The sequence below is a fragment of the Diceros bicornis genome, chromosome 18 (genome assembly GCF_020826845.1).
Source record: "Diceros bicornis minor isolate mBicDic1 chromosome 18, mDicBic1.mat.cur, whole genome shotgun sequence".
Taxonomy (NCBI): Eukaryota; Metazoa; Chordata; class Mammalia; order Perissodactyla; family Rhinocerotidae; genus Diceros; species Diceros bicornis.
Genome location: NC_080757.1, coordinates 1,221,916 through 1,232,329, shown reverse-complemented (window position 1 = coordinate 1,232,329; position 10,414 = coordinate 1,221,916). Strand labels below are relative to the sequence as shown.

The window sequence follows — 10,414 nt, the reverse complement described above, 5'->3', positions numbered from 1 at the left end:
CTATGCCTATCAGGTCCCAGAATGACATGGCAGGACAAATCAGTGTCCTCAAGGATCTGCTGTGACAGGAGGGGCTACAACCTGGAGTCCCTTCACATCTGGAGTGTCTGTCTCCATCTATCCTCCTCTGAGAAAGCCTGTACCCCCCCCTACCCACCATCAGCCCTGAGACCGCGCGGTGTGTATGTGTGTGTGTGTGTGTGTGGATCGAGCAGTAGGGGCTTGCTCCCTGTTCTGCAGTAATGGCCAGAAGCCCTGACTCCCCATTTGTGTCCCCCTCCATCCCCACCCCTCACCTCAAGCCTGGCCCCCTCTCGGCAGAATCGGGTCAGAACCCACAGGCTGCAGACTTCCAAAACAATCGTTGTCTCTTTATTGACTTTTTTTCTGAATGCAATGACTGTTTTTACTCTTAAGGAAAATAAACATCTTTTAGAAACAGCTCGATACACACAATCTTCAGTGTGAAGCAATATACTAATAAGAACACTAGTCGTCTTAACATTTACAGTCTTCATATATATTATATATATGTATCTGTATACATATATATACACTATGTAACCAGGCCAGATATAATACACACGTTTACCATTTTACAGTCATATGTACAGGAAGTTGCTACGGCGGCCCCGTTCTGGGGGCTGCGTGAGGCCTATCGAAGCGTGGACAGAGCTGAGGACACGGACGGACAGGCAGACGGACGGGCGGGGACTGGCCTGGGCCGGTGGTGGCCGCGTGGGGCAGGGGCATCACCATAGCCCCATTCCCAGAAAGGGCCCCGTGCTGAGGGGCGCACGGCGGCGACACACGGGAGAAGCGAGCATGTTCCCAACATATATACATTCTATGTAACATATATATAGAGGGGTACACAGGTTTGTACAGGAATCTAGCGCTGTCTCTGCTCCCGTGCCAAGTGGGCACTGCGGTCCCTGGAGACGGGTGGTCGTGCAGAGGGCCGATCACGCGTCCGCTGGAGGTGCCCTCTGGTCGCGACTCCTTTCCTTTTGCGCTCCTAGGCTGGGTCCCAGGGGTGGCTGGAGGACTGAAAACGGGACGGACAGAAGCCAAAGGAAGGGGGGCATTCCGCCCACACCCGGGGCGCCCGCATCCCCTGAGCATGGGCCCGGGACTCCCCCAACCGCACGCAAGTTTTGGCAAAGGCTGGGTGGGAAGGGCGCTTGGACGCGTTCCCAACGGTCTGTTCCCAAGCCCCCAGCCCCTCCCCCGCCGGCCTAGCCCTCTGCAGAAGGGCTTCGGCTCCCTGCCCCCCCACCCCCCCGCTTCGTTCAAGGAGCCGGGAGCCGCCCCCGGCCTCTTCCAGGGCTCTTCGGACCCACCCCCCCTCCCGGGCGCCCAGCTGCTTGCCACGATCGTCAGGGGCGGCGGCAGCACCCAGGCGGAATGTGTGCCACGTCGTCCTGGAACTTCCAGGGGAGACGCGTGCCCCTGGCCAGGCTAAAGGTGTCTCCCGCGCCCGCTGGAGCCTGAGCGCCCCAAGGAGTCTGGCGGCTCCGCGGGCCCCCCTCCCCAAGCCTGGCCCGGGGGATGCGAGCAAGAGCGCCCCGTGTCGTCCGGTTCCGGGAGCAAGCGGCTCCGGAATGTGTTTTCTTCTCAACCCGGGACCGCAAGTTTCAGCCCCAGGCGGCCAGATCCAAGATCCGGGGTCCGGATCAAGGATGGGCTCTGGACCCGCGCGGGGAGCAGCTCAAAGGCCCGGGGGCTGAGCAGGCGGCTCCCCTCCTTCGGCGGCGGGCGGGCAGGCGGCTTCTCCGGCCTCGGGGTGGATTACAACGGCAGCCTCTGCAGAAGCGAGAGCGCCCGCGGGTTACGGACGGTCGCGGACGAGGGCGCGGGCCGCTCCTCCCCACCCCGGGCCCTCCCCGCGGCGCCGCGCGAGCTGGGGGCTCTGCGAGAGGCGGCCGGCCCGTGGGGCTTTTCCTTCTTTTAGCCCCCCGCCGGCCTCCCTCTGCCCCCTCCCCGGGATGGCCTCCCTCCGGAGCTGCCCGGTTCAGACTGCGGGCTTTAGACGGGCTGTGCCGGCCCCCGCGCCCGCCGAGCCAACGGGCCAGGCCGCGCGATGGGCGGGTGGGAGCCGGCGGCCCTGGGGCGCGCTGCGGGGGTCGGCGGGGCGCGGCAGGGCGCAGCGAGAGAGGGCCCCTCCCCAGCCCGCACGCCCTCCAGGGAAGGCTTAGGGTCACCTACCTTATGTTTGGGACATTTCAAAGAAAAGTTCTCTTCGATGAATACACAACCTGTGGCCAAAAATAAGTTGGGGTGATTAGGACAGCTGCTGGAGTCTTCTAGGGGCCAGAGGGGTGGGGCCCCACTGCCCACCAGGCCGAGGCTGCAGGGGTCTCTTTCAAAGTCAGTCAGACCCTGCTGGAAATCCTCCAGAACTGAAACGCCGTCATGGTTGACCTGGCCCTCCGCCTCCATGCGCCCTCCAGCCTGGCTGGCCTGTGCCCACTGTTCTCATGTCACCTCCTCGCCTGGAACTCCTGGTCACTCGGAGGCTTTCCCTGGCTCCCTGGCTGTAGCAGACCCCGCACTCCCCAGCCTCTCTCCCCTCCCCTGCCTGGCCACACTGGTCACCACCTCGCAGTGGTCGAGATGTGGACTACTTGCTCACGGTCTCTGGTCCCCTGGAAGGTGAGCTTGGGGCACAGCCTCGCCTCCTTCCCTGGCAAAGCCCCTAGAAGAAGGGCCTGACACCCCACAGGTGCTCAGTGAACGCACGCTGGCAGACTGGGCGCTGCAGTCACAGGGCTGCATTCAAGCCTCAGCGACTCCTCTGAGCCTCAGTCTCCACATCCGTAGAATGGGCACGATGCCGCCTGCTGTGTGTCATCATGGGGATGGAGGAGCGTGTCTATAAACCACGCGCGCAGCGTGCGCTCAGGACACAGGGCTTGTTCCCCTGGGGGCCTAGAGTGGGAGGCAGACCCCAGCGCAGGGCCGGTGGCGGAAGGGGCTGAGATCCCGGGTCTAAGCAAATCCCCTCTGAGTGCCCCGGGCACCGCCCCGCTGGAGGAGCAGAGATGGCCGAGCATGACCAGTTCTTGATGCCCCAGGGCCCAGGGTGTGCTGACGTCTCCGAGAGTCACCACTCCCCTGCCCACCGCCACCTAGGGAGACCCTGATTTGCTCCCCCCCCCCCCGGCCCCAGAATCCCCACCCCCAGCCCCTGGTGCCCTTCTGGGCTCATCCTCCTCCCTCTCATGCCTCACCGGCCACTGTGCTGAACAAACCCCAAACCCACAGACAAGGGGGCCTCTCTTCCCCACATCCCCCTCCTGCTCACGCCGTGGCTGCCACTGGTGGCTCTGTGCTGTGGCACCACGACAGCATGGCGGCTGGCAGGCAGGGCAGGAGGTGGGGACAGATCTTCAGCCCTGAAAGCAGGGCAGGGAAGGCTCCCGGCCTCTCTGAGGCTGTCTCCTCTTTTTTCTGCCCAAACCCAGCCGGAAGCTGCAGGGCCTCAGACCTGACAACTCCCACGAGTTCCCACACTTCAGGGCCAGAGGGGCTTCAGTAGTTTCCCCCCTTTCCTATGCTCAGCAAGCAGGCCATGGTTCCGGGACTGCGCTTACACTTTCCAAAGGGCACTGGGCTAAATCCCCAGGCCTGCTGCACACGTGGTGCCCCCACCCCACCCCACTGCAGGCCCCACAGTCAAGGGCTTGGGTCTCCAGAAGCAAAGGATAGAAAGTCACCACTTCCAAAACCAGCTCGCTCAGTAACCCACCAGCATGCACACTGGGCAGGGGAACCACTCGGAAGAGCCGGGTCATCAATTCTGGCCCCTCTCTCGGTGTCTGCACCTGGGCAACCTGGGACCCTCGCTGACAAGGTGGCCCTGGGGCCTGAGTGTGGAAGGGCTCTGACAGGATGCCATGGTGTGCTGGCCTCTGCCAGCCTTTCCGAGTCACTGCTTAGCCCCACCTTGGTGCTCCTTAATGGGCTGAGTGGAGGGCAGGGTCAGTGGGCCAGGGCGACAGGGAAGGGCAGAGGAGGGCAGCCCTGCTGTCCTGTGGTCTGAGAGCGTGACCCAGACACGTGGAGAGCCCCACAGACCCGCCCTGTGGCAGACCTGGGGATCAGACAGGTGCAAGGTGCTGACAGAGGCCCCCAGCTCGTACCCTCAGTTCCCTCTCACTCCCAGCCCTCCTGGCTGGCCGGGGCCTGGAAGCGAGCCTTGCCTTGGCCAGCAGGATGCAGCAGAAGGGGTGGTGCGGTCCTGAGCTTCGCCTACTGGAGGAGAGACCACACGGAGCAGAGAGGCACTGGCCCGCCTGGGGCCCTAGCTCACCCTGCCTCAGGGGACCCAAGTGCTGACCACAGCCGCCTGGGTGGGCTCCGCAGAGACCAGCCACGCGCAGCCGGATCAGCAGACCCTGCTGGTCGACCTGCGTCCTCGTGAGGAACAAGGAAGGACTGGTGTTTCGGCCACGACGCTGGGCCGGGAGGGGCCGTTAGCTAAGCAGTAGCAGCTCACACACTACAGCACAGCCCCGCTCTGCCTCAGACCTGCCCCCACGGGGAAGCTGGCCCATCAGGCTCCACGCCGCCCCTCCCTCACCCCCCACACCAGGGCCTGGCCTGCCTGCGCCAGCAGTCTCCACATACACGGCTCTCTGCCCCGGCAGCCCTCCTCTCCTGCCTGGACGACTGCGGTGTTGTGTCAGCTCTGATCGTGTCAGGGTCTCCTTTTTCCAGCCTCCAGCCCACTTCCTGTCGTAATCCCTGGGTCTCTACAGAGATCCCTCTTATATGGGGACTCCTTCAAAGACTTCATTTGAAACAAAAGTTCTATTGCTCCAAGCCTGGTATATATATCCCACTACTAACCAGCGGCTGCCGGCCTCCCCTGACCTTTTGAGGCCTGGCTCCAATGTCACCTCCTCCTGGAAGTCCTCCTGTATTCCCTCCCAGCTCAGACAGCATGAATCTCTCCCACAGCACACCCTCTCTCCTTCTTGTCTGGTCCCCATAACTTTGGGCAAGGACCACAGCTTTCCCGTCTGTCCCACTCAAACGGGAGCCCCCCCCCCCCCGGGAGGCAGGACAGCACTGGGGTGGGAGAGAGGGCACAGGGCGTGGAGCAAGACAGGCAGGGAGTCCCGCCCTGGTTCTGTCGGCCCGTGATGTGGCCATGGGTAAGGCAGCCTCTCTGTTAAGATGCACAGGAGCCCGATGCAGGGCCGGCCCGGAGCGGTGCTGCCTCACGGTGGAAGGGAGCTGCGACTCGCGGTGGCTATCACTGGGATGAAGGCCACGTGTCTGGTGAAGCGCCTGAGTCCACGTCACATTCTGGGTCACACTGCTCACAGAGAACCCCACGTCTCCCTCCAGCCAGCCCCTCCTTGCAGGGTGCTGGTGCCTCGGCCCTCTCCAGGGACCTGTCCTCACTCAGAGTCCTGTGTGTGCCCCTGGGCGGCCTGGGTGGGGCTGGCGCTGGCCCGGGACCAGGCAGGCAGGCGGGCGCAGGGAGGGGTCCCCTCTGCCCAGGGTAGCGCCAGTAGGCCTGCAGGTGGGGAGGAGGGGCAGCGGGTCCCCAGGCAGTGGGAGTGTCCCGCCAGGAGATGCCTCTGCCCTGTCATCTGTGACACAGGGTCATAACCTCACCCCCTCCCGGGCCAGAGGAGGGAGCATAAGGGGAGCAGAGGAGGGGACAGAGTTACGGCGGTTGGCCCCAAAACAGGACTGGGGCTGCACTTCCGGGACAGTGTTCAGTATTTCACTCCCTCCTCCAAACAGCTGCAGAAAGAGGGATTATCATAATCGCCATTTTATCAACAGGGAAACCGAGGGCAGAGACATCAAGGGACTTGCCCAAGTCTACACATTAAAGATGCCACCAGGGTTTGAATCCAGGCCAAAGCCGCCTCTAAACTCCCTAAAATATTGCCCTCATCAATGACTAAAATTCCACCATCAACAATATCTTTCTTTGGCTGAAATAAGGGAAGTCCTTGAGCCTCAGTTTCCCTGCCTGGCTGATGAGGTTTGGGGCTCCTGGCTTTCTCTGGCCTGTGCAATCTGTCATTCTCTGTGCCTGGTGATGAATAAATGCTCACGGGACAAATGAATGAGTGAGCATCGCTCTGCTTAAGACCTTCTACAGCTATTCCCTGGCACCAACAGGAGTCTGTTTTGAACTTCATCTCCTCCCATCTCACTTGTTTTTTTGTTGTTGAAGTATATCCTTTCCCTTTTTCTCTGCCCAGTAAACTCCTATTCAGCCTTCAAAGGCCCAGCCCCAGTATCCCTTCCCCTGAGGCCTGAAATGCCCCCACCCCTTGGCACCCCTTGGCAATGACAGCTCCGCAAACAGCTCTCCATCTTGTAATTTATGCCTCTAGGCATTCCTCAGGTGGGTGGCTGGGGACTGACTCATCTCCACGCACAGGTTCCAGTGGAGAGAGAGAGATGAAGACAGGAAGAATTGCTGGAGCAGGAGAGGAGGGAAGCCGAGGGTTAAATGGGGCGGGGTTTGAGGAGCTGTGCCCGGGTCCCCCTAGACTGCCTGGATGGGCCTCCAGGGCCTTCCTGTCCCCGCGGGCTGGCTCTTACCCGCATCACTGGCACACGGGTAATGGTAGGTGTGGATGCATCCTTTGTGGCAGCACCCAATGGTGGCCCCGGCTTCCTGGCAGCTGGAACAAGTCTGGGAGGAGAGAGGGAAGACAGGTGAGTCTGTGGCCTCGGGGCTGGCACCTGGCTTTACAGACAGGCCCCCACAGTCCCTGCCTCCTTCCTCTGAAATGGTCCCTGAAAATCAGTCAGGAGGCAGCTCAGTGGGGGGAAAACGCCCATAGGGTAGAGTCTGTGGCAGCCCCTGGGCTAGCGCATTGGCTGTGGGGACCCCCTCGGCCTGGGGGAATGACTAGCTTGTGGATGAGCATATGGGTCTTGGATTCACACAGACCTGGGTTTGAATCCCAGCTCTGCCACTCTGCCCCGTGGGCCCTCGGCTGAGCCCTGCACACTTCCTGGGCCTCATCTGTGCAGAGGGGACTGTCTCCCACAGGATGGTCGTGAAGAATCAATGAGCAACGCCGTGTGCCCGGCGGATGACGGGGACTCGTGAGGCCAGTCACCACTATGGCTCTGGCCACCCGCTGGCGTGCGCTAGGGTCTCCAGGGCGGCGCACCCTATGTGTCGTCACAGCTGGCTCCTCCCAACAGCCCTCCAGGCAGGTACCTTTCATGAACCCCACTTTACAGACAGTGAGACGGAGGCCCCTACTCCCCGCGAGAGCGAAGGCAATAAGCGTCGTTTGCACCCTTTCCGCAGCAGAACAAGCACTGACCCAGAATCACCCCCGGATGCGCCAAATCACCCAGAGGACCCAGGAGGAGACAACACAGCCAGTCCTCCGAATGCTGAGTTATGTGAATCTTACGCCCTCCAGCATGGCCCCTGGCCCCCTCCGGCTCTCAGAAATGCGGTCTGCTGAGCTCGGTGCCTGGCCCAGCTGCCTGGAGGGGGACGTGGCCAGGACAGGATGGCGAGGGCAGAAAGGCCTTTGGAAGAGTGAAGTGAAACCTGAGGCTGGGGGAGGGAGGGGCTGGGCCCCCAACCACGTAGAGCCCAGAACCACAGCCCTCACTGCACAGGGGCGGGGGGACTGAGGTGCAGGAAGGAGGTGGGGAGGGCGGCAGGCCCGTGCGCAGATGCCAAGCCATGGAAACAAGTAACTGTAGCTTATGAGGTGCCAGGCAGGCTCGAAGCTGCCTCCTCATAACCTGTGACACCAGTGAGAGCTCAGAGAGGCTGAATAATTTGCCCAAGGACACACAGCTCAGAAGTAGCTGGGCTGGGCTCTGAGCCCAGTAGCTCGGCTGGAGCACAGGCTGGCACTCACCACTCCATACTGCTTGGGGCAGGGGCGGGCTCATCCCAGGCCCCAGGACTGAGGGAGACTCACCCCCAGCAGCTGGGAGAGGCCAGGGATGAGAAAGCCTTCTCCCAGCCTGCCCAGGCCTAGGGCCTAGCCTGAGAAACGCCTGGGGATGCTCCCTCTGGCACCGAGCTGCGTGTGGGGAGGTGCAGGGTGGGGGGCTGGGGTCCAACCTGGAACATCAGGTTTCCACACAAGCCCTCTGGATGGGCAGTTGCCCTCTGGTCAGGGCTGAGACCTTCCAGAGCTCTGGGGCCCACAAAGGGCTATGAAGCAGGACTGGGGGGTCCAGACCAGACCCAAGTGTCTCACCCAACAGCGGCCCTCGGCTGTTTTGATGGTTAAAGGGTGACAGCCAGAGGGGGCTCCTCGCCGCCTCGCCTGCACGGAGGGCCCCCACCCCCGGGGGCAGGCGTTCCAGACGCAAAGAGACCGAGGTACAGAGATGGAGGCCTCGGGCCCTTCTGATGCGGGCACCAGCAGGGGTGTAGCCTGTGAACTTGCCAAAGGGTCCCAGGCCGGCGGAAGGGCCCAACCCGGGGCCCAAGCAGACACTCTGCCCTCCTAACAACTCCCGGTCGCAGGCACAGCCCCGCATCCTCCACACCACGCCAGGCCTCACCAAGAGGCGGGGTCCACAGAGGTTCTGGCAGACTGGGAAACCGAGGGCCCGCGGGCTGGGTGTGGTAGGCGTCAGGGACAGCAGGTTGTGTGGGGGTTCCCAAGAGGGCACAGAAGGAAGGGGGGGTCCCTGTGAGCCCACACGGAAGTTCTGTTCCCCCAGAGAGCAAAAGTGAGGCCAAAGCACTGACAGGCGTGAGGGGGCCGGGGAACGGGCTGCACAGAGCCCCCACTGCCTGGCCTGCAGCCCTGCCGCCCTGCTCACGGGGCAGCCCTCTGACACTCCCAGGGGGCGGTGACTTGCTGGGGTGGAACAGCTGGGGTCTGCTCGACTTCAAGGATGCGTGCCGCCGTTGGCGGATTCCGGTGGCCTTGAGTGGCCTGGGCTGTCAGAGGGGAGGGGGCCCAACTGTGACCCTGGGAAGCCCGAAGGCCTGCCCGTCTCTCCAGGGTGTTCTGTAGCTGCAGCCTCCGCCTCCAGGGGGGATGCTGCTTTAATGAGCCCCTCTGAGGCCGCCTGGGACCACTTCTCTGGTATGGAGGCCCCACAGATGCTGCTGGAGCCACCTGGTGAGAGGCAGGGGGACGCGGGCAGGGACCCGCAAACGCCGGTTCTGATGTTCCAGGGATGTCTCCAGCATGGGAGGCCGCCAGAGCGTCTTGGAGTCTGGCCCAGCAGGCAGGGATGGGCCGGCCAGGCAGATCCCGGCTCCGCACCTAACAGCTGGGTGACGCCAGGAGAGCCCAGCGCTGCTCTGAGCCTGGCTTTGTCCCCAGTCCAGCAGGACTTCGGTGCAAGTCGGTCGGTGAGACCAAACCGCCTGGAACAGCCTGGGGCAGCAAGTGGCTAACCCATGCCTGTTGCTGTCTCCTCCTCGCCCAGGCCAGTACTGGGGGCGGGGGTTCAGGGCAGATGGGGTTCCGGCCCTGCATGCAAAGGGGGGAAGCAGCACAGCCCGGCCCGGGCCGCGGAGGCGGGGAAGGCCCTGGACGTGGGGCCTGGGGTGTGTGGGAAGGGCTCTCGGAGAACACACAGGCCTGAGGACGCAGGCTCGGGAGCCGGGCATGAATGGCATGGGAGCAGCCCGCTGGGGCTGGTGATCTCAGGGTTAGTATTATTTTTTAAGGACAGGAGAGACTTGAACCTATTTCAGGGCAGCGGGAAGAATCCAGTGACAGAGAGAGAGAAGAGACAGAGAAGCACAGATAGCAAGAGCCAGGAGAGAAGAGAGGAGGGGAGCACTTCAGGGACGGCTGGGGTGTGGGAGGAGGGCCGGGAAGTGGCAGGTGTCCGGTTGGGGCTGGGGTTTCCTCCGTCAGGCTGGAGGCCAACGGGCAGACATCTGGCCGTGTAGAGGTCTCCGACCACGCCCAGGACAGTGGAAGGTCAGCTGCGGGACACACAGGGCATCGAGGGCAGCCGCCCATCCACAGTGGCCCCCACAGCCGACGGCCGGCACAGGAGCTGGTCAGCGGCTGGGGTGCCGAGAAGGAGCGAGTGCGCAAGCAGTGCGTGGGGGCGGGCCCTGGGGGAGAACAGAGGTTGGAGGCTGAGGGCTGGGGCCATGCTGCACAGTGCCAGGGAGCATCACTTCACAGGAGCCTGGTGGGCGACACGGTGGCCCTGTGTGTGGGGACAGGAGCAGGGGCCCCAGGGGCAGAAGCTGACCCAACCACCCCGTTCCAGACCCCTTCTGCTGACAGCCACCAGACAGGTCTGAGGGCTCAGCGGGGCCCCCCGGCTGCTCGCTCCCTGCCGCCCTCTGCACCCCTCGCTCCTGAGGAGCCAGATCCGTGGTACTTAGATGGCAGTGACACTGCCAACGACGGGGCTCCTGCCGAGGTCCTGGTCCCAGCACGGGATGTCAACAGCACACCCTCAC

The 10,414-nt window shown here is 63.0% G+C and overlaps 1 protein-coding gene across 1 annotated transcript in view; it reads right to left on the bottom strand.

Moving 5' to 3' along the window:
• Nucleotides 1-1,348: 1,348 nt before the first annotated feature.
• RAI1 (retinoic acid induced 1) overlaps nt 1,349-10,414 on the bottom strand; it is an 80,724-nt gene continuing 71,658 nt past the window's right edge. The window contains 3 exon segments of the mRNA XM_058559521.1: nt 1,349-1,806; nt 2,209-2,258; nt 6,580-6,673. Of these exon segments, the coding sequence (XP_058415504.1) occupies nt 1,792-1,806; nt 2,209-2,258; nt 6,580-6,673 (159 nt within the window). The 3' untranslated portion in view covers nt 1,349-1,791.